General features: G+C 34.1%; 1 protein-coding gene across 3 annotated transcripts in view; it reads left to right on the top strand.

The window, feature by feature from the left end:
- Window positions 1-6,059: 6,059 nt before the first annotated feature.
- LOC138696522 (tudor domain-containing protein 3-like) overlaps window positions 6,060-25,008 on the top strand; it is a 56,318-nt gene continuing 37,369 nt past the window's right edge. For all 3 annotated transcript variants that reach the window (XM_069821605.1, XM_069821602.1, XM_069821603.1), the window contains exons 1-5: window positions 6,060-6,431; window positions 6,636-6,720; window positions 20,179-20,244; window positions 23,087-23,247; window positions 24,557-24,701. In XM_069821605.1, coding sequence (XP_069677706.1) covers window positions 6,397-6,431; window positions 6,636-6,720; window positions 20,179-20,244; window positions 23,087-23,247; window positions 24,557-24,701 — 492 coding nt within the window. In that variant the 5' untranslated portion in view covers window positions 6,060-6,396. The remainder of the gene's footprint in view (window positions 6,432-6,635; window positions 6,721-20,178; window positions 20,245-23,086; window positions 23,248-24,556; window positions 24,702-25,008) is intronic.

Genomic DNA, 25,008 nt, shown 5'->3' with positions numbered 1-25,008 from the left:
AGAAAGACCCGAGACGACATAAACATCCAATAGAAGAAGAAGAAGAAGAAGAAGAAGAAGAAGATTGATGTTTATTATGTTTACATAAAATATATCGCGAAGTGACAATACTGCAGGGATGTCAAAGCGCTGCACTGCATTCTCTCAAGAACCCGCACATTTCCTTAAGACCGATGATTGTACTTCATCTTGCTAAAAGTGAAGTTTGTTGGATTTGTATTGCTTGTAGTATGAGCACATAATACAAGCGCTTTGACAACCATGCAATATAAAATCTCAATTATACAAAAATATTGGATACACAGTAATAGTTTTCTATTCCTCACATCGAGAACTTTTGTGGCTTGAAAAGACCACCATCATTGTAATCAACATCATTACCATCATATTCTTCATTCTCTTCAAGCATTAAAGTACTTTGCGACTCCAATTGTTCAAACAATCTTTATTTCGACGTGGAACGTCTATATACTCAACTTATAAGGAGAGAATAATAATAATAATAATAATAATAATAATAATAATAATAATAATAATAATAATAATAATAATAATAATAATAATAATAATGTAATAATGTTGGCCACGTACTGGGATTCTGTAAGAAGGAAGAGCTACTGCGTAACAACAGACACCATCGTGCCCGTACAGCAATTGCCAACCTGCTAAGAAACAGAGGATGGGAAGTACATACGGAGATTCAGTGTGTCTGAAGATGATTCTCATAGAAGGGTAGATATAATTGCCATCAATAGAAGAACCCAGAAAGCGATGGTCTTAGACCCTACAATTTGCTTTGAACGAGACACGAATCAGGCACTGCAGATAAATGATGACAAGCAAGTTAAATATGTACCTTGTCTTCCATACCTCAGTCAAAAATATGGCATTTCGCTTTATAACTGGGATGTTACAGGCTTACTATTTGGAGCGAGGAATTGTTTACCAAAATTTACATGTAATATCCTTAAATCCTTTAAAATTCCCTTTTATGAGGTTCAGAAGATTGTGATGGAAATTCTGAAGGCCTCTCTTCAAATTCTACATTATCATTTATATGTTAACACATAAATTTTTGTTTTAATGTACAAATCGAATAATTATTTTACTCGTTTCATTTCCCTTTATTTTTTTATGTTTGTTAATTCCGGATCCCAGTGGTTAACCTCACTTCAGGACGGATGATTTTAAATAAATCTTAGTAGCCTAGCGTGAAAGGTTTTTCTTTAAACTCTTACGTCATTCGTAATACCATGGCAACATTAGACTATTGTCACTGTCTTACATAACTCATGGGCTACTAAATTGCAGTAAACTCTGACGTCATTCACTTGCACTCACAAAATGTGATTATATCATTCGCGATAACATTGGCACAACTCCCGGCGCGTCTGTGGTTCAGATGCTAGCGAGCTGGTCTTGCATCCAGGCAGCTCGGGTTCAATCCCGGCCAGGTCGTGATAGAATTTGTGATTTTTAGTAGGTTATTTTACGACGCTTTATCAACAACTTAGGTTATTTAGCGTCTGAATGAGATGAAGGTGATAATGCCGGTGAAATGAGTCTGGGGTCCAGCACCGAAAGTTACCCAGCATTTGCTCATACTGGGTTGAGGGAAAACCCCGGAAAAAACCTCAACCAGGTAACTTACCCCGACCGGGAATCGAACCCGAGAATTTGTGATGAACGAAGCAGACATTGCAGAGGGTTTTTCTCGGTGTACTCTCATTTCCCCTCTATCATTCCACCAACACTCTTCACCTTTCTCTCAATGGAATGAATAGTAAAAATAGGCTGGGGTGAAGTCGTCGATGCTGATATAAGAAGGCTTGGGGCTTCGGAACACGTATGCTGAGGTGATGTGGCTCTATCAGGGACTGAGGCAAGATGGCTCACTTGTCAGCGTCGGATGATCAGGAAGGGCTTGGGGCACTGGGTCCCTGGGGCTTATCAGGCTATTCGTCCGCGAAGCGGGACCTGCTGTATCAGAAGCTGAGGTAGGATGACCCACCTGTCAGCATCGTATTCACGAATGTCACCAGTCCCGGGTCCAGCCCTCGTAAAACTACGTAGCCAGCCAGCCAAGAGCAACTCCTTGGACGAGCTCATTATTGCACAAGAGTGCATAATATACGAGTATAATTGTATATACCTATGTTTAAGCTATGTGGGCGAGTCCATTACAACGTTTCACGCAATCATTGCAGTTTGTTTAAATCCCCCTTTTTTTAGATTTACAGTACTCAAGAAAATTGTTCCGGTCTTCTCTTTATATCCATTCGTAGTGCGGTGTATAATCTAGCCATTATTTTTGTAATTATATATTTAAGCAAAACAGTTCTATGTCTTCATCTCGTAGTCCATCTTTTCTTGAAAATTCAATTATAATAACTTAAAAATCTCATTTCGGCCAATTGTAAAACACTTCTACATTTTTGTCATGATTCAGGTTTCTATTTTCTGTATCAAACAGGTTCTACCACCGTTACATTACCACACATATGATTTCATTATTCTATTTCATCATGCACATAATTTTATTCCTCGTATAACAGAACGCTACCTAGTATTGTATAATAACTCAGTTTTAATTGATATGTTATTTATAATTAATTTAGGCCACACTGTAATGGGAATAGTACGTCATGCAGTACCGTTCTCTATAGCTCCGTAACTGTAATTTTAATATTGAATCCATGAAGTATTTCATACAGTATGCAATAGTTATCGGGTATAAAAGACTGATAATTTTCAATAGCATATCGATGGTATTTAGGTAAAAGAGCTTAACTCTCATTCTTTCAAATTTAACTTTCTTGCTGTAATTAGTTAAAATTTAATTGCAAAATATTATATCTTATTACGTTTATATTCGTTCCTATAAGGTAGGCAAACTAATAATAATAATAATAATAATAATAATAATAATAATAATAATAATAATAATAATAAGTTAAAATTTAATTTTTGTTGTTCCTGAAAATATTTCTTTTGTGGGATAAGTCTTTTTACAAAACACTACCGACATTTTATCACATTAGCTTTATTCTAATTTATAATAATATTTCATTTTATAAAGTTCAATTTTTACACCATGCATCGGCATTAATATAATTAAGAGTAGGGTTGAGAAGCAGCATGGTTGTTTGAGTACCACATTAAAACGTATGTATTCCTTAATGAGTATTCCAGATCTCTCTTTTTCTTTACGCATTCATTTGTGTGTGTGTGTGTGTGTGTGTGTGTGTGTGTATACACACACATTTGATTAGAGCTGTTACATGTTCAGGTACATTCTTTACACCTTGTCAAATTCTTTTGACGTAATCATATTATATTTATTATTTACTATTACATACCTAAACTTGAAAATAGAATGTTATTATGATGTACCGAAGTACATATGATATTTCCGTGCAGGAATTCTGCGTTATCAAATTATGAAGGATAGATAGAACAGAGAAAATTCTCTCCGGCACCAGGACTCGAACGCGGGTTTTCAGCTCTACGTGCTGATACTTTAACCACTAAGCCACACTGGATGCCAGTTCCGATACCGGATCGAATTCCCTCAGTTTAAGTTCTACCTCTCATTTTTCTCTTTGGTGGCCTATCCTCATGTATTGTGTCACAGAATATGTGACAGTGGCACAATGACCAACGCACTATGTACAGAGGTGCACTCATTACGAGTGACTAAGTGGCCGGGATCCGACGGGATGAGCGCCGTTTTGAATCACTGAGTGATTACTTATGCATATCATATTATTATGATGTACCGAAGTACATATGATATTTCGGTGCAGGAATTCTGCGTTATCATATGATGAAGGATGGATAGAACAGAGAAAAATTCTCTCCAGCACCGAGCTCTACGTGCTGATGCTTTATCCACTAAGTCACACCGGATTCCAATATTTTATGCGCCTAATTAGTGGGTGCCAATAGTGAAACTTAGTACGAAAACAGGATAATCTTACAGTGTAAATAAAATAGGGTTAACGACTTTTTTTTCATCTGGAAAAGGTATCTGGAGAATTGGGTAAAATTTTTGCAGTGATTTCAGACAGAGATAAGGTAAGTGGATTGAAATAAAGATGTTGAAAGTGAACAATGACTTTCCTGGATGTTTATCTGCAAGACAGGGTATGATGATAATTTATTATGTGCAAGGAAGGTCATATCAACTAACTTCAACGCGAAAGACACGTTAATTCCATAATCATACAAGCATACACTGAAAGGCAAAATTATAATTAATAAAGAAAAAAGACCTGGTACAGCTTTGTGTTTCAAATGTGATATTAATACCTTCTCAGTGCCATGATACTATAAACATTTTCAGAAGCAAATGATGCATACATAATTGGTAGTGATTCGAAGTAGGATGCTTTGTTGTTGCTTTATGTTAAGCTTGCTGGAATTTTTCATTTTATATAGGGTAAAGGTTGGTAATATTGTGATGCTAATAATATTATGATAGTACTTTTTGAGAATTTTTTTTACAATTTTACTCAACTGGAGAAGAACCGGTTTTGTGCAGAAACTTGTCCATGAACATTCCCTTAATACGTTGACGCAAAAACCGGTATTCCTCTCGCTCAGTAAAATTGTAAAAAAAATTCTCAAAAAGAACTATCACAATATTATTAGTGTCACAATATTACCAACCTTTACCCTACCTTTCAGTATATGTAATTTAGTCAAAAGTGTACTTTGTTAACAATACTTTGTTTTCATTGATAACATACATGCCTGTATTTAAAAACTGAAATTTGTATAATTTATCGTTTTATAGTAGTTTTATGTTATTAACATTGGGTGTTTCTTTCTTCAATAAATTCAACAAAAAAAGCTCCCTAATATAGAGAAAATAATTCACTGGGACTCAATAGAAAAGTGTCGTAATCATAGAAGTGTAATATTTTCGAGACATTTTTATATAATGATTGCTTTCCGTTTCAGTAAAAAACTGTCGTAAGTTCAATACTTTTAAAACATAATATTTTCAAGTAAACATTTTATAAATAACATGAATAAATTTAAATTCTTTAACAAGGAAAAAGAATGTCTCGTAAAATCGCATTCTCTGATTTTATAAGCAGTTTCTAAAAAATTTAACGCATTCCTACAAACTTAGAATTTTTTAGTTACGACACTTTTCTTTTGGAGGTGCGATTTGGACATGCGTGGAGTGTGGATAATGCTACGAATTTTATTGCCGAAAGCTGACGCGCTGAATTACTGCTAAGCTAGATGTTACTTGCCCATGTCACTTTTCGAACGACGCTTCGAAAGCAAAACTTCTTTCCAGGTGTGTACACCGTTAGAGAGAAAATTACGGACAATTCGTTCGTCACTGTTCTACTTCATACCGGTACAGATTTCGAAATGCTTATTGCCATAATAAGAAGACAGAATACTTTCTCGTTGCTCTCTTCAAGAAATGTGGTTGGTCTTAAATAATTTCCAGCATTAAATTCTAAGGGATATTTTTTTTGTCTAAAATTGTCCATTGCCTAGATTTCAGAGTCCGCTAATTTTATTTTTATAATGTGCAGCAATAAATGTTGCTACGAACCCTGGCATAAATAATAATCATTCGTTCTTTATTATTATTATTATTATTATTATTATTATTATTATTATTATTATTATTATTATTATTATTATTATTGTTGTTAGGCCTATTATTATTATTATTGTTGTTGTTGTTGTTGTTGTTGTTAGGCCTATTATTATTATTATTATTATTATTATTATTATTATTATTATTATTATTATTATTATTATTATTATTATTATTATTTTCACAGTTCACAAATAATATCGAGTTCCACAGGGATCCAGTGAATCCCCTCTCACTTTTTTTCTACTGCAGATGTGGTGCGTGTATTTTTTTTTTCTGCCAATGTGATACACAGTGCTCTTGCCTCTTTGGACACTACGTTATAATTTGTAATCAGGCCACTACATTATATGCAGTAAGACAATTTTATATTGTAGAAGACGTTTGTCTTGCTATCTGGTGGCAAAATATAGAACCAACTTTAGTTCGTTTCAGGAAGAGTAGTGCACGATCACAGTGGCAAAAACCCATGGCAAAATCTTGAGAATGCAATTTCGAGTCGAAATTTTCGACATGTCGTAACGACAATTGCCATCTGTGCGACAGAATTCAAACTATCTCATGTAACGGAGCTATGTAACTATACTGATTATTAAATGTGTATGTGTGAAGTAATAAAACTGGTTGTCGACATTTCCCACGTATAGGTTCATCTCTTAACACAGGGGTAAACCAGGAATGTTTTTATCATGCTAGAAGACGTAGAAAGAATAAAGAATAATCCATGACTTTCGCACACCTGATCCTGGCAGACTCCATCAGGCAATATGGAAGTCGCCGATAAATTGAAGGAGCTGGGGTGGTATGTTTAGTATTTTATGAAGTATCAAATAACTGTTGTATTATATGCTAACATATAAGGACCAAATATTGTTGTTTCGTTTTCATCAGCAATGGTGGAATTCGTTCATGTGACACGCCATTGCGTTGTCCATCATGTATGTGATCATTTCCAGACCAAGAAAGAAATTGGTATTGCATTAATGCTGGTTTGGGTTTCTTATAGGTACTTGTCTGCTGAGGGCATTCAGCTAATTGGCGAGAATGGAAGTATCACAGACATCAAAACTATCGCACGGAAAGCACTTGATGTAAGTCATCTTAGTCTAAAGTGTCATGTAAAGTCAAAAATAAACGTGTTGGTTTGTGCTAATTTTAGGAATGAAGCATTTAGTTTTGACATACTACATAAACACACAGATGGTACTGGATCTTTATATCACTTAGGATCAGGATGCAGTCTTCATTATCGTTGACTAAATTCCTGTGTTATAAGCTTGTTAAATATTAGTGTGGGTGGAGATTAGTCACACGAAGTTCATTACAAATATGAAATAAATTCATTAGGAAGAAGCATGCGAGAAGTAGGCCTAATTAGTTTTACACCCATGTTGTGCTGAGCAGGAATAGTCTAGACCTACATGATATTATCGAGAATCAATTGGCCTGTAGGCCTACAGACAGTTTAATGAGATTTTTCAATTTTACCACCGTTACTGTTTAAATTATCACCGTTGCACTTGCAACAGTGTCCAACAGTATTATATTTCGTATTATGCATGTGCCTATAGTGACCATAATCATCATTCAGTAACATTAATGATGGGCCTATGTAAATTGAATATGGTATGTAACAATTGAATACCAACCCCTCGGAATAATGGTCTAAATCAAATTGTGAAACAGTCTGAAACAATGTACTGGTAGGCTTACAGTATCTTAAACACTTATTCCAAGGAGATATTTATTTTCAGGTATGCATTAATAAGTTACTGAAGGCTAGAATAGAACTCCATGCTTAATTTAAGGAATACAGCACTGCTGATCTCTTGGTTATTGATTTGTATTATGTGCGATTAACCTTGTTAATATAACCATCTTCAACTCACCATTTGTCACTCATAATTGTACAGCATTTGAAAAGTTGCTGAGAGTTTTATTTAATACCGTTAGTCCACGTTTCCTTTTTTGTAATTTTGTTAGCTACTACGATTTATGTTTAAATAATAATGTACCTCTGTAATAAATAGTGTTATGACTTCGTAGGCCTACATATATCTTACATAGTAACTAATATAACTACAGTTTTAGCGTACATAAAAATCTCAGATAAATTATTCATATTACAGATTCCTTTATGTTCGCAAATTCAAAACTGTTCCACAAATACACCATAGATAAATAACCACTAAAGAAGGCCTACCGGTACAAAGATGTTAACCCAAGTACCTACCATTTGTACTTTAAGTTATACCTGTATTGCTTTCCATTTATTGTGTTGAATGATATGGAAGTCATTCTGATCCTTGCCACATTCGCTGCAAAATGGAAGGGGTTGCAAGTTTGTCCCTCTCTCTAGCTGACTTTATAGGTGTTGGCTGTTACTTGCTAGAAGAATTTTCTTTGAACAGAATACGATACTCTGTAGAGAAAATATTCGTCAGATCAGAAGCTCAGTTATGATGGAATAATTACTGTCATGCCTTTATAAAGTCAGTAGAATCACAGTCACGAAGCTTGGGATGATTTTTTGCCAACGAGTTGCATTTCTCGCGATAGTTGCTAGCCGCTTGGAGCGCTGTGAGTACTAGAAACAATAGACTATGTCACTGCCATCGTGATCTAATACAGGCTGTAAGGCAGACCATGTGACACATTTCACCCGATCACGAAGGGCGGCATTTCAACCATATAAATTAATTGGAATGTATAAAGAGTAACATATATTTCTCTAAAATGTAGTGTAATTGCATTAATAAAATTTAAAACAATGATTAGGGGACATTTCAGACATAATTCCTTGCGAGTTAAGGTGTAATATTATTTTTGGTGTGAAAATTAAGTTGTTCGTATGTGTAATACCTGCCTTTATTTCGATTAAATATTGCGAAATTCTTGTACATTCATTTATGCACGATTCAGTAATTTTCAGTTGCACCACACGAATATTTAGATATGTTGAAATTATAGGTTATGTTTACTGTGCCAGTTGCCCCTTTCTGTCTAATTTTAGTGGTCTCCAATGCTCTGCCACTATATATGTATGTTATGTCATATGGATATTGTAGGTTATGTTTACTATATTTAACTTATATTCCTATATTCGCAATTATACATTATAATTAAACATAATGTCATGTATGACACCCGTCACATTCTATTTGTCTGTATTTTAATACTATAATTGAGTACTGAATTATTGTATTTATCTACTACCTAAGAGACGAAGTAACACAATCATACGTACACTAATTTCATAAGAGTGGTATGGTGAATTTTCTGTCTACAGTTAAGGAAGGTAGATGTGCTAAATTAAAATCACAATATAAATTCGTTTTTATTGAACCTCAAAATAGCTTCCATTCTAAACTTAAAATGTTGTTGCGAACAGATTAGCCTATGTTAACACGTAAAATTCTGTTCACATTAAAATAACACAGTTTTGTAATTATTTCTGCAACATATTATGCAATAAGAAGTAAACGGAACTTATGGACACTTTACACTAAATAAAGCTTAGCAATGATACGCAATAAAGTTATAATATAATATTTCACTGATCTCCATACACTGAAATAGAAAATCCGAACAAACATTACGGCCTGGTCTAGATCGAAAAGGCATTGACTGTGCCGTATTTTGCTTTGTTGTGAAAAGTTGTGTAAGCTGTGAAATATTCGTTATCGGTTGTAATAACTGTAAATGGCTAAAATACAATAATTTGAATAATAATATAGGACAAGGAGACGTTTGTAGTACTATAAATTGTAAGAAAATAGGTTAGAGTTATCCTTCTTCCGAAAGATCCAGGAAGGTGAGTTTATAGAATATAATATATATTTTATGAAAATAATATATAAACCTTATGTATTTCATATTTCAATAGTGGAAGGAAGTTGTTAATTTTTTGAAAAGAACACAATATCGGAAGTACACAATACATTTTATCATCTGCTAGGGAAAGAGTCTGTGATGAGGCGATAGTAGTGATCCTGGTGGTGAGCAACTATCTATGTTTGCATATTTAGTAAGTATTGAGCTTCGCAACTGTATATACTAAACTGTGGTAGAATTCTAATCCTCTTCGGGTTTATTACTTCCCTTTAAAAGTTCCTAAACCTTTCCTTGCATGCAAGTATATCGTCAGTCAATTTATTCTTTTCTAAAATAAAGTAAAAATATGCACTTTACAGTATGAAAGCCAGTTGAACATAATAGGGCCGGGAAGTATTAAAGCAAAATATAGACAGTCATTTCAAAGAAACTATATATTGATACATCAAAAGAAAGACCCAAATGTTAAGAAAACATTGTGTTATTTCAACTGTGTATTTCATTCCTCTCAAAAGCTGTAATTTAACAGGAAAAAATAATACTATAAATAATACTATAATGAAACTATTTTGGAGATTTCTGTACTTAATTTTTATTGACACCATCTCAGGCATGGAAATAATAATGGAAGAAGAGTAGCCTAAATTAGCTTTAATTGTGGAGCAAGTCTTGTTTGTTAAGGACTTAAATAAACTGTTATTTTTTCGAGTAAAAATTCTGATATTTTGTGTGCATGCTCTCTGAATTGACTCAGGAGAATCGAATATGAACGAAATTCGAACAGTTGTTTAGGAGAAAAAGTAGTGCTCGCATTCAACACACCCACACAGTCAGACAAGCAGTGTCCAGTATCAGAGATACTGAAAATATGTATTTACATTACATCCTTATGTCTGTTTGTGCAGTGTTTAGAAGAAGAAAAGATAATATTTTATCGCAACATGTTATAGCTTATTTTGTCACTAGTCTCCTGAAAATTTATGTTTATCTGGAATATATTTGTTATATATAACAATTTCATTTATCTCATTTTCTGTTTATTGCATAAATTAAAATTTTATAGTATAGAAATGCTTGTATATGACACATGTGAATAAGCTACTTGTTATAGTACCTGTTTTCATTTATTCATAGTTTTCTGCCCAAGGACAGGTCTTTCACCGCAAACCCAGCATTCTCCAATCTTTCCTATTTTCTGCCTTCCTCTTATTCTCCGCTTATGAACTATATATCTTAATGTCGTCTATCATTTAATGTATTCTTTCTCCTGTTCATCATTCCTTCCAGTGCATCCTTCAGTGGATAGGCAATTTTTTCTCAGCCACTGATCCAATCAATTCCTTTTTCTTTTTCTGATGAGTTTCAACATAATTCTTTCTTCACTTACTCCTTCTAGCACAGCTTTATTTCTCATTCTGTCTAGTACACACTCTCCATATCCACATTTCAAATGCTTATAGATGCTTTTCTTTACGTCGTCGTAATGTACATGTTTTTGCCCCATACAATCCTAGTATCTTCCTTAGTTCTTTTTCCAGAAGTCTGCAGAAGATGCTTCTTTTTTTTATTAAAAGCTTTAATATTGCTATCCTCCTTTGACTTCCTGGCAGCAGCTCATGTTACTACTTAAGTACACCCCGAGTATTTGAAAAATGTCTTCTTGTTCTACTGTCTCATTTAGAATTCACACGTTTACCTTATTTTTCTTCTGCTAACTACGGTCTTTGTCTTGATTAATGAAAGAAAAATAAAGAAGGTAAATATGCAAATTCGAAATGAGGCAGTAGAATAAGTGGACAGTCTCATTTAAAAATTACTTCCATTATCCATATACAAAATTTCTGTTTACCTGTAGGTTTCACTCTCAGTCCAGTATTGTGCTGTTTTCGATCCATCATGAGATAGCACATAATAAAACTCTTATGGTGAAGTTTCGGCATATGCTGGACCACATATGTGAGATTCAAACTCATAAATGTAGTGTTGATAGAGTGTCAAAGGTGATTGGATACTTCAAATAAGGAATGTTGAAATATTTATTTCCGTGAAATGTAATCATAATATAGAGATAGGCTATAATAAATTACATTTTTTGTACAATGCAATGAAGTATATTTCAGGCAGGAAATACAACATAACACCAATGTATTATGTCTTAGGTCATTTTTATATATAGAGTGTTCTATAACAGGTGGATCCACTTCAGGGACGGATTCAGGATCTAAAAATAATAATGTTCATATAAAGTTAGACATTATAAGCCTGATATGAAGTGGCTGTTGAGGCACATAACTTCATTGATAACAACTTAAAAAAATCATTATTAATTAATGTATGGACAGAAATAATTGCTAATAATTTAATCTGACATGCTGTTCTAAGTGGAGTTCAAAGAGACTCCTGCTAGGCCTATAATTATTGTTGTTGTTTAATCAGCTGTCGGAAGACAGGTTTAAACCTCATAAGTGACATTAATAAGACTTCTCTCATGAGGCAACTAAATCAGGAGATAATGGGGTAGGATGGTCAGTTTCTTTCCTCCTCCATTACATATATCGCTGACTAGTAACATATTACACTAATCAGACTTCAGATGTATACAAATAATTGTTCTTCTGACACATCGTCAAGTGAGATGTACTGCCTAATAATAGATGTAATAATTGTGCTGCCATACGTTGTCATACTGGTGCACCAGTAACTGAATAGCTAGAGCTTTGGCTTTCCACGCTAGTAACCCAGGTTCGAATTCAACTTAAATTTGTGGTGAACAAAAACTGTACTTGTTGGTAGGTTTTTGTGGGGTACTTCGTTTTCTCCTATCAGCATTCCACCATTGCTTCATTAATCATTCATCATCATAATATGGTGCTATGTAGTTCACCTCCCAGGGTGCACCAAAGCCGCTAAAAGAATTACAGCTTCAATGCATCGTCCACAGATGTGGATGCTTGGGTAAATGATGTAAGCCAAGTGTCCGGCATTAGATAAAAAAAAAAAAAAAAGATTATACTCTTGAATAATTCTTAAGTTCATTTAGCTTGGTGCAGGTTTACCATTGTATTTCTTCACTTAGCTACGAAAATCTAAAAATGAAGGTTATCATTGCTTTTCCCCATACTCCAAGTTCTGCCCAGTGGAAGGTTTGCCATGGATTAAAAATGCTGATGCTGCCACTGAAAGTATGATTGAGACAGTTTTGGATGCATTTGTTGTAACAAAATTGCATAAACAAATGCAAAGATGCCCGTATAAATTCTGCATATATTCCAGTTACTCATAAATTATTAATTGAGAACATGGCCCAAATAAGGGCGTATAACGAAAAATGGTGTTTTCAGATAAACGTGATTTACATGTTAAGGAGCACGCTACGCCAATCAAATTCAAGTTAAACAAATATTCAGGAGCACATCCTTATTTAAATTCAATTTGAAGTAAATGTAATAAGAGAAACTGTTGAAAAACAGTAGCACAGTTCCGTAGTAAGAAATTTTGTGAAACTTTTTATTTGTCCTTTTTCCGACAGCAACGTTATTTTTAACAAACTTTTAAACCTTTACAAAAATGGTTTGTATTTTTACATCAGTTATGCCACAGTTTCTTAAATCATATCTCCTCTTTACATTTATTGTACTTCAATAATTGCACACTCTAATGGAAATAGAGAATTCATTACTTAAACATATTATACCGGGTGTTTCAAAATGAATATCGGGGTTTTAAGGCTTTGTAGTATTTATTACATTTAACATACAATTATCCGGGTAGCTCAGTTGGTAGAGCAGCTGGCTATGGGCTGGAAGATCCAGGGTTCAATCCCAGGTGGTGACAGGATTTTTTCTTGTTGCCAAACTTTCAGAACGGCCCCGAGGTTCACTCAGCCTCCTATAAAATTGAGTACCAGGTCTTTCCCGGGGGTAAAAGGTGGTCAGAGCGTGGTGCCGACCACACCACCTCATTCTAGTGCCGAGGTCATGGAAAGCATGGGGCTCTACCTCCATGCCCCCCAAATGCCTTCATGGCATGTTATGGGTATACCTTTACCTTTTACCTTTTTTTTATAAACAATACACCAAACGAAAGAGCAACTCAAACAGTTTTGCTACAAGTACTCAATGTGAGTACCATTTGTCACATGGCACACATTGAGTCGATAAGCAAGTTTTTCCCAAACCTTGATCAGTGTGTCTGGAGTAATTGTTGCAACAACTGCTTCAATCCTCCGTCTTAAGTCTGGTAGGTCAGCTGGTAGTGGAGATACATACACACGATTCTTTATGGATCCCCAAAGGTAAAAATCGCATGGCGTAAGATCTGGTGAACATGGAGGACATGCGAAACAAGCTCTGTCATTCGGCCAATCCAGCGGTCGGATACGTCGTTTAACCAATTGCGTACTTCCATATGTCAGTGAGGCAGCACCATCTTGCTGCCAAATAAAGATTTCTTGGGGCTATGCATGAAAGACTCTCTCACTTGTTCAACACATTCTTCAGTCACTCTTGGTCGTCCCATACTCTTGCCTTTGCACAGACAGTCTGTGTTTTCAAACTGTTGGGCTCACAAATTTAGTATTTTTGGTGATATTTTACAAAAGAATTTACGTGAGCTTAATTCAATAGTATCCCAAATCAAAAATTGTTTTCACTTGTCCAGGATAATAAAACACTTCTACTGCTCATATCAAGATGAAAACCATGGTGAATAATCAATCCTTTCTACTCAGAACCAGTTCTAATTAGATGGGGCAGTTGGTTTAAATCTGTACAGTATTTATACAAATATTTCGATGTTTTCAAAACTTTTTCACTCAATCGACTTTCAAAAGTGCACCTGTAGCAAACTGGTTGAAAAAGGTAGTATCTGAAAGATTTTGTAGTTTAGTAAAAGCACAGGCTGCTTTCGTACATGAAAATTGTGAATTTATTGCAAATGTAATTTTAGACTTAGAAGGCAGTGAATATCCCTACAGTCACGTTCTTATATCTGAAATAAATGACCTGAAGCGTAGAATGAATATAGTAATGTCTGGTAATGTAAGGGAATCGGTAGCCAAATTAATTGACCAATTCAGTTTGGACTTCACAGAAAGGGTCAAAACAATCAATTATTTCAAGGATATAAAAAGTACTGATTGCAGTGTAGCATTTCTTACTTTGAAAGAAATAGTTTTGAAACAATCCTCCAACACTTCCAATGTTAAAGTTGACGTGATTGAGGCATTACGAGCTCTCATGGTGAGTTACCTTGCATTTACATCTGCTGTAAAATAAACGTAAAGGAGAACTACAGTTTTTCATATGAGTCCATAAAACGAGTTATCAAAAAGAAAATTAACAGCAATCACCACACTAATTCTCCAAGTGAACATCAAAATTCAAAATGGAACAATTTACTACAAGATTTAAAATCCATTCCTGATCTACCACGAAAATCTGCTGTGGCCATGTTCAGACTAATTACTGGTCATGACTGTCTTACAAAACATTTACATCGAATTGGCTTATTGGACTCTGCTAAATGTTTATTGTGCAATAAAGAAGATGCCATGGACATGGAACATCTAAAAATCTGTGAACATCTAAATATTGGGAAGCAAGAAGGAGAATGACTTCACTGTCAAATATTGAACATTAGACACACACACATCTGCTGTGTTGAAATGTGTCTGAGTTCCATCTGTTGACGCAGAAAGATTTTTCTCCAAGTATAATTTAATTGTTAGTGACCGTAGGTGCAGAATGAAAGAAAATAATATTGTGATTTCTGCTATGCTTTCATTTCATAAATAAAAACAGCAGATATTGCATAATACAAATAATGTTCTTTTTTGTGTTGTAAAGTTGTCTTTAATGTGTAGCCTGCTGTAGAATAAATTTATGTATAAAAACTTTTCCGTAATTATTTTGACCCCCTAATATATAATATAGCGTTATTTTATCACGTAAAAATTCCTTTCCAATTTATACGAAATTATTGCGATAATCTTATAATTAATTAACGATAAAACGCGAAATGTAATATTTCTATCACGATTTTTTTTTTTTTTTTTTCTAAATTAATGCGAAATTCTGTGGTGTCTAACTATTATATATTTCTGCAGTCATACTCCTGATCTTTGTATCGAAACGACGCCATGAGTGATTCCATCTTCTTTTTTTGCTTCCACTACACTGCAACCTAAAATGAGATTTATTGAAGTCCAAGCGTATCAATATTTTTTTGTACTCAGGATGCTGTGGATCCCACAAACAATTATCCCTAAGTAAATCGATTAATTCTAATATTGTCTCTTGTGACCACTCCATATTGACAGCCTGAATTCGCAAAAAGATCGGACGACAACCGAGGACTAATAACACTGAGCGAATGTACCGAGCAAAACTACTCGAACGAAATGTTCAGTCTGCTCTCTCGTTTACTTTTACCGAGCAAACGAAGATTTGCCTACTCACTTAGTGTAAACGTGGTTTAACAGTAATTTATAAATGTAGGCCATGAGTGAAGTATATAATAGGCTTTTGTTTACATCAGTCATTGTTGGAGTTATATCAATAACACTTTCATTAGCCATGATTGCAGAACAGAGTAAAATGTCAACTATAACACTACAACTAAATATGATGTATGTACGTAATAAAGAATAATGTGGACTTTTGTAAGTCAGTTAAATATCTCCCATTATTGTCTTTAGATCTACCAGTGTACTAATATATCATGTAAATTAATGTTGTTTTATCAGTAGCGGACGGTGGGTTTGAAAGTTGAGGAGGCCAAGACGTGAATGATGAGAATATGAAAATATAAGGCCTGTGACGTACTTCATTACCAAGCGCAGAATTTATAGATTTTAAGAAATTAAAATTAGGTTTTCCAATTTATGTTTTAGGATTTTAAATCTTATGTTTAGGAATTTATATGATTTTACGGGAAAAAATAAAAATAAACGACATACTATTAATATATTACAACGGCTTGGTAAAGATTGCCTCTCTTTAGGACACTCTAAGTCCTAACCTACGAATTAGGTCTTTTAGGTCATATTGAATTTAAGAATGTTACTCTTTGCTACATAAAACGAATAAGAAAAGCAATATTTCGAGAGTAACGAGATAGCAACAAAATTGATTCGAACCTAAGAATCCGGGGCTTGCTCATTACTATTACGTAGTCTAATTTTACAGCAAATTTACTCGACGATCCTCCTCCTTCGCAAACCGATCAAATAGATCGCAACATACTGAATAACTGCTACTTGAAAAAGCTAGAGACAAATCTGCATTTGTTTCTAAACTCTCGATATATTTAAAATAATGTATAAGTAAATACATCTCGTAACACAAAAGAATAAAATAACAAGAACACCCGCAAACAAGAGAAAATTTAACAACGTAAATGAAAACTTTTACGCAGGGAGAGAAAACTTACATGTGACTCAATTTTCTAAAACCAAGAAGAGAGAAAGAGAGAGAGAGAGCTTCCCAATACAGCCGAAACCAGCTGTGACCATAAGCAGTACAGTTGTCGGCGGTGGGTAGGACATCTCCAAATCGGCTCCCTTCGCTCGTTCTAGTCAAGTTTAAACACTCTTCTAACCAGCTATCTTATTGGTTGAACTCTCTCCCACTCTCGCATAGACCCTGCAGGATGCTAGATATCGACTATACAGGTTACAGCGCTATCTGTTATTTTTCAGTACGAATTATTTGTACTATCTACAGTATAGTGAGCGGGCATCACCAACTGAATGTGGTCGACTTCACGTAACTTACATCTTAGTCGTAGTGAATAATAAAATTAATATAAAAGAAAAATGTTTGTAATTTGCTATAACTTATCTGTGATCTTAATTCAGATGAAATTATTACTGCCATATTGTGTTCTGGTAAAATATTAGGGGAGGCTCGGCCTCCCTTGCCTCCCCTGAAAATCCGCCGCTGTGTTTTATATGCCTATATGTCAGAAAGAATTGAAATTGGAGAGGAATACATCAAGAATGTCCTTTATCACCTACCCTGTTCAACATCTACTTGGAGGATTTAATAAAGAACTGTTTTCAGAACCTGAGAGGAGTGATAGAAGGAGGAAGAAGAATAAAATGCATAAGATTTGCTGATGATATGGCGTTGTTAGCAGAAGAGGAAATGATACTAAAGGATTTGCTACTGGAGCTAAATGACAGCTGTGAGCAGTATAGGATGAAGATAAATTCAACTAAGACGAAGAGCATGGTCATAGGAAGAAAAATACAGAAGATAAACTTGCGAATTCTAAATGAGGCAGTAGAACAAGTGGACAGCTTCAAATACTTGGGGTATACTATAAGCAATAACATGAGCTACTGCCAGGAAGTCAAAAGGAAGATAGCAATGGTCAAGGAAGCTTTTAATAGAAAAAAGAGCATTTTCTGCGGACCTCTGGAAAAAGAACTAAGGAAGAGACTAGTGAAGTGCTTTGTATGGATTGTGGCATTGTATGAGGCAGAAACATGGACATTACGACGAAGTGAACAGAAGCGAATAGAAGCATTTTAAATGTGGATATGGAGAAGAATGGAACATGTATAGTGGCCAGAGAGAGTAAGAAATGAAGCTGTGCCGGAAAGAGTGGGTGAAGAAAGAATGATACTGAAACTGATCAAGAAGAGGAAAAGGAATTGATGGCGTCACTGGCTGAGAAGAAACTGCCTACTGAAGGATGCACTGAAAGGAATGGTGAACGGGAGAAGAGTTCAGGGTAGAAGATGATATCAATCATAGACGACATTAAGATATATGGATCATACGAGGAAACGAAAAGGAAGGCAGAAAATAGGAAAGATTGGAGAAAGCTAGGTTTGCAGTGAAAGACCTACCCTTGGGCAGAACACTAAATGAATGAAACTTTAACATATCCTACATCAATATAGTAACTGGTGTAAAGGATGAATAATAAATACATTATCTGTATTATCATTTAGTAGCAATTAAGTTTCTCATGACACATCCTGAATCTCTGATTAAACTCCACTGAAGTTTCAAATTTAACATTAATTCTTTCTCGAAATGTCCATAAATCTCAATTTCTTCATCACCAGAAGAATAGGCTACATACCTTCTTTTATTTAATACCAAAAAATACCTCAAATTTTAGGATCCAAAATAATATGGTATAACCTCTAATTCAGCTATTTACCCACATCAAAAATAGGATAAAAATTTGTTGCAAAATTTGTAACATACGAATTGTAAAATTGTAAACAAATGACAATTGAATTTGTAGTATAATGGCCTGGAACCTGCTATTTTCTACTTTACTTACACATTTACAAGAGTATCTTTGTGATTTTGTAAATTTGAAACTTTTCTCTCCTGTAATTTATACTTTTGTGAAATAGGGCCCAAGTCACCATTTGCATGCTGTAGTTCATATTCTGCAGCTACAATGAATGACACATTGCCCTCTAAATTGGTCAGTGCATGGAATAAAATTTTGTATGACAGTATTGAACATGGCAGCAAAGAAATTGAAATTAAGGACTACAATGAAGCACCGATTAGGGATGGTGAGAGATCTGTCACAGTAGAAAGTGTTGAGGGCTGCTTATTCAACAGTGATGGTGTTTGAAGCTACCTCCTAATGAATGAAGGAGAAATTGTGGACGGAATAACAAAACACTGGAGAATCTGATTGTGCATTTGAAGATGATGGTACTTATATCCAAGTCCCAAAAATTAAATTGAGATTAAACAATACTTTAACTGTATGATCACTTTTAAACAACAGAGTTACAATAAGAAAATTTCTACTTACTATTATCACATGAGGCATCTACATGAACTTAGAGTGAAGAAGATGTAAGGCAAATCACAGAAGAAAATAGCTTTTTAAATTAAATGAAACTATAGTCAAACTTTGATATGTCCCCACATTACACAAGGACTAATGTCTGATTTGTGTTTCGTTATTTTTTAATAATGCAACGAATCTGAGAGATGACGTAACTTTATATATATATGGCATATATTATTTATATTCACGAGCAAGTACGTTTTTTCTCCTATGTGTGATGTGAGGAGATATCGAAGTTTCACTGAAACGATTTCAACTTGTGATATCAACAATTGTATCATGCTTTATTAACCCGTAAGTGGTGAGGTATTTTTCTAGTTACGTAACTGGTGAGGTGGGGATTGCACTTACCCCAACTTAGAAACTTGTATCGTAGCACTCAGATAATCAAACTGAATTTTTAATTTATATAATCAAATACTTTTAGTTGTTTTAACTAGGTTTTCTTCAAAATTAGGGAAATAGGCAGCATAATAAGCAACGAAAAAAAATCTGGATTGAACAGGAACCCTCCGCACATCCCCCTGGCACAGGCTTCTTTTCTTACAATGGCTGGGGTACTCACAGTCACCACCTCACAAATTACGAGTTAAATTAACATACTGTGATTGTATGTAATCTCGAAATTTGCTGTATTTTAACTCTGTTAATCCAGATTTTTGTTAATCTGGACTGTCGGACCAGTTGGTCCACATTAACAGGGTTTTAAGGATACACTTCATTATTATTATTGTATCTATTTAAAGATATAATATATATTTTCCCAGGATTAAAAATTTCGTTTTCATTACAAACATTACTTTGACAGAAAGCAGAATTGTATATTCGAGTTTAAGTTTCTGCATAATTCAGTTAACAATATTAAATTTTCTTTGTTTCAGTATGATATACGAGAAATTGGAGCTGCAGCATTTCCAGAAGATATTAATAAAGGGAAATTGGAAACTGTAAGTAATCTTATAAAATACATGTGTGTGATTTTATATTTTTATTTGTTTTTGTCTTGTCTGTTTTTTTTTTCTTTCTTTTTCCTTCCTATTCATTCTTTCTTGCCTTCTGTTTACATCTTTTAAGTCCATAATGATTATAAACATTGCATTACTTCGATTTTCACTTTGTAATTACACAAAACGATGTTGCAAAAATGGATTTCAAGATTTTTGCAGGTCCAGAAAGATAAGCAGGAATTACAAATTTTTTTTGTTGAACTGAGATATTTATTGAAGTGATGTTTGTTATATCGACACATGACAGAATAATTTTTTTCTCGAGAGAAATGAATTATATTATATAAAATTAATTTTACTTTTCATCGCAAATTTTCTACATATAACCAACCTCTGTGGCCAGAAGCAAGTAAAGGAGAGTCCTGACTGTTACAGGATTAACACTGGCCACTCATTGTAAATTAATTTGTTAATCGTGAGTGAAGCAAGCACTTGAAGGTTTAGAATAGAAAGAAAATAATATGCTGAGAGTCTCATTGTAAACCACTTACATTGAACTTTTATATTCTTTTAAATATCAGTTTCTGTAAATAGAATGGATTAAACTTAAAAATGATTCGATGAAAGAAAATAAAATAAAAAAAAAATAAAAAAAATAATATATTAAAAATGATTGCTTTATACAGGGTGGACATGAAATAACCCTGCAGATTGAAAGGGACAATAGGATACACTTAAATGAATAGAAAATCTATATTACGTTTTGTGATTAAATGCATGGTAAATTAGAAAATTGAGTTGGAAGTTTCAACAGTCTGGCAACATCACTGTTAGCACAGTCCCCTCTTTCTTCTCGTAATACTCAACGAACTTAGGTCTGTCTGAACTATCTCCCATCCCCCTTTCTGGCTGCAGTGTTGCAAGCTAGTCACATCGGTCAGTGGCTTCAAATTATTGATTTTTTTCAATTTACACGAAAACTGTCCTTGCTATTGAAATACACCAGAGGAATAAATGATTCTTTATTAGACTTTCTATCAATATGGACAAAAATCACTACCCTATGCGCAATAGTTACCGAATAAGAGGGTGTTAAACATTTGGGAAGAAACCTCTCTCTCTCTCTCTCTTTTTTAAGGAAACTATGGACTTTCCATAAATATGGTAGTACACTTATTTGTTACATACAACATGAGCTATAAGCATTGAAAATCTGCAGGGTTATTTCACTTCTATCCTGTATGTACAAGCATTTTATGTAAATTTTTGAAAAATTATATCTACCTAAACAATATAGTGTATACATGAAGTCAAATGTCTTGTGTGTTTATTACAAATAAATTATTTCATTTATGTACAAGAGCTGTTTGAAAAGTTCATGGCCATATAGATAGCATGGGATTTGCATCAACAATATCACCATTGTTAGCATTCGTCTTTCATTAGATCATCTGCGAAAAATTATAATCTGCTATGTGCTAATACATTATGTGTAGTTTCATATTAGTGTACCAAGCAGATTGTCCAAAGTAGAAAACATCAAGCATTATGCCTTCATTAAATAGCTTGTAAAATAGGGTATGAATTCAATAGAAATGAAAACAGACATGGATACGACATTGGAGGAATTGGCTCCTTCGTTTTTGACTGTGAAAGAATGGGCAGTCCTATTTAAATGTGGTCGAGAGAGCATAGAAAACAACCCTTGCAGTGAATGGAAGTAATAACAGTCCATTGTATGGTGTCGAAAATTTGTTGACTGAAAATACGTAAAATTAGTGAGGTTAAAAACACATCAATTAAACAGATGTGCCACATCTTAGTGGTTGAGTTATGTATGTCCACGGTTTCTGCGTTTATCACCAGAACAAAAACTCATCTGATGTAATATTTTTGATAGTTTACCTGGCTTGAGTTGAGAAAAATACATTGATTTTTTGGAAAGGTTCGAGATGACAGATGAAACCTGGTTCCATAATTATGTATCAGAGACAAAAGGAGCAGTCGAAATATTGGAATCATGGTGACTCTCCACTTCCAAAGGAAGCAAAGGCTGTTCATTCGGCTGGAAAAGTCGTGGCATCAGAGTCCTAGGATTCTAAGGGGATAATCATGATTGATTGTCTAGGAAAAGGAAGTCCATAAATGGAGTGTACTATTCATATCTCGTGTAGCATTGAAAAGGGAAAATTCGTGAGTAAAGAAAAGCCAAATGTATCAAAGAAGAAAATGTTTCATGACGACAAACATGCACCTGCTGACACATCTGCTATGACAGTTGCCCAAACTACACGAATTAATGGTTCGAATTATTGCTGCATCTCCTATTCGCCAAATCTGGTATCCTGTGAGGTCGTTTTTTTCTCAGAGCTCAAAACTTGTTTTACTGAATATAAATTTTTCGTCAGATGATGTTATAGCAACAGCAGAAGGGTTTTTTTTTTTTTGTAGACCTCGAAGAATCTGTTTACAAGAAAAGTATAAATACATTGCAACACCATTGTATGAAGTGCTTTAATCTCAGGAGGAATTATGTTCAAAATAAAATTATTTCAAAATAATTCTTGTTTTATTTTTATGTTCAGGGCATGTCTTTTATATAATAGTTAAGAACATAAATTGTAATAATTAATGTAATTTACTAAACAATTCCTGTCTTTCTAAATTATTCTGTAGTGCTTTTATTCTGGATCTTTATGGTCATCCTCATTGAGGGCAGATTATTTTCTTTAAATATGTATATATAAAAAGAAAGTGAATTATTGTAGAGTGTAGAAAGTGCAAAATGAGAAAATAAGTGTTAATTTCGTGATACTAATTTTTTTATCGTGTACATTTGCAGATTTCTGGTAAAATAGTTGTACAGATACAGAAGATCCGCAATGTGTCAGCTCCAAAGGCTAATGAGGAGTCTAAAGCTGCTCCTCGAATGTTGAAATTGACATTGACTGATGGACAAAGTTGCTGTCAAGCAGTGGAATTGGAAAATATCCCAACACTCAGGTACATAATAGTTCAGAAGTAATATATGCTTAAAAATTAGTTGCTTTTTAAAAGATTTCATATAGTATGGTTATCATAGAGAAACTTTCTGGACTCTGGTAATCTGACAGAGTTAAATTTCTTGAATGAGCTGAAATGCGGTATTCATTACTGCCTGCTTTCCCTAATGATAGGATGATAGATGAGGATAATAGTTTTGATTTTTATGTGGGTAAGAAATGCCTGTAATTTTAGCTGTGGCACTCTTATTCAGGAACCATTCTGAGTTACTTCAGTAGATGTCTCAATAGTTGACAGTAAGGTTGGAAAGTAGGATGGCACAGTTCATGATGTTAGTTGAGAGGAGAAGAAAAATGTAAAAGATTCGTAGGGAATCTCATATTCAAAATTATAAAGAATTATATTGATTTGAAAGATGTGCAGTGGCTTTTGGAACATTTTTAGGTGCAATTCATGAGAAGAGAGGTGGTGCTCTCAGTGCAGAACAAAAAATGAACATTTTCTTATGGTATGCGGGTACCCAGGTTACACGTGGCGTGGCAGAGGATATTGGTGTGGATTGGAGTATGGTTTCTGATATGTTTGGGAAGTTGCCCAGTGTCAGAAAACTGGATTAAGTTTCCATCTAGGCTGTAAGAGAGGCACTAGAAAATGCTAAGTTAGAGTGGCAACAGCAGTGCAGAAAAAAAAATTGAAGTTCATGTATGTCAAACACTAGAACTTATTATTGTGCTTTAATAAAAAAATAGTCACTTACATTTTAAACTCCTTCGATAATAATCAGTTTTTTGTGCCTCGTGAAAAATTTACTCAGATGGACATGTGGGGTTTCTGAAATTCATGATTCAATTATACAACTATCCTAAAATTTCATTCTGCATACATAATTAAAATATAACTTGAAGAATTAATAATTTAATCTCACCTGTCATCCTGATCATTGACGGATTTGACTCTGCATTCATCATGCTAGTAACTGTTTCTCCCAGTCTTTAAGATTTATATGCTTACAGACCATTTTTGTCACATCTAATTTTTTCATTCCACTTTTCATGTTTATGATTTTTATGGATACTTTTGATTCCAACAATTCAGTCCCAAATTTTTCACGACATTTAAGTAATGCCTTATTTCCAAAATTGCTGCAACTTTGTTTTTCGTAATCTCAGATAACTGAGATTTTAAAAATAGGCTATAACTTGTTCTTTAATAATTTCAATTAAGCCAGTATTAAATTCTGTGCTGTCTTCGTCTGTAATTTTGAACAGTGATTTATATTAATGTCATATTAATACTTACTTTTTTTCAGTCTGAACACACCGCCAGGCACTAAATTATACCTGAAGAATGAATCTCTTCCAATGGTCCATGGATTTGTGCTGCTGACGCCATCATCCATTGATGTTTTGGGTGGTAGAGTTCCTCCACTTATAGAAAAATGGGAATTAAATCGGGTATGATAGACATATGTTTGATTTATTATCTTGAAATGGCTGGAAATGTGATTTTAGTAATGAGTGTCTGTGCTTCCATAATATTTTGCGGTACACACTGTTACAATCACTTATCATAACTTTCTGCACTACTAATATTAAAACCATTAGTAGCTGATACATAGTTATAAGCAGACAGTGGATTTTCAACATTCAATATCAGGACCGAAAATCTACTGGCTGGTCATAAGTAAGAAAAATGTGCTATCAATTGCTCCCTTTCCCTAGCTAACTTAAACAAATAAAACCATTATATTACGTGATACTG

Source organism: Periplaneta americana, chromosome 3 (assembly GCF_040183065.1).
Source record: "Periplaneta americana isolate PAMFEO1 chromosome 3, P.americana_PAMFEO1_priV1, whole genome shotgun sequence".
Lineage (NCBI taxonomy): Eukaryota > Metazoa > Arthropoda > Insecta > Blattodea > Blattidae > Periplaneta > Periplaneta americana.
Note: the sequence above shows the minus strand (reverse complement) of the source record. Positions and strands in the feature narration are given on the sequence as shown.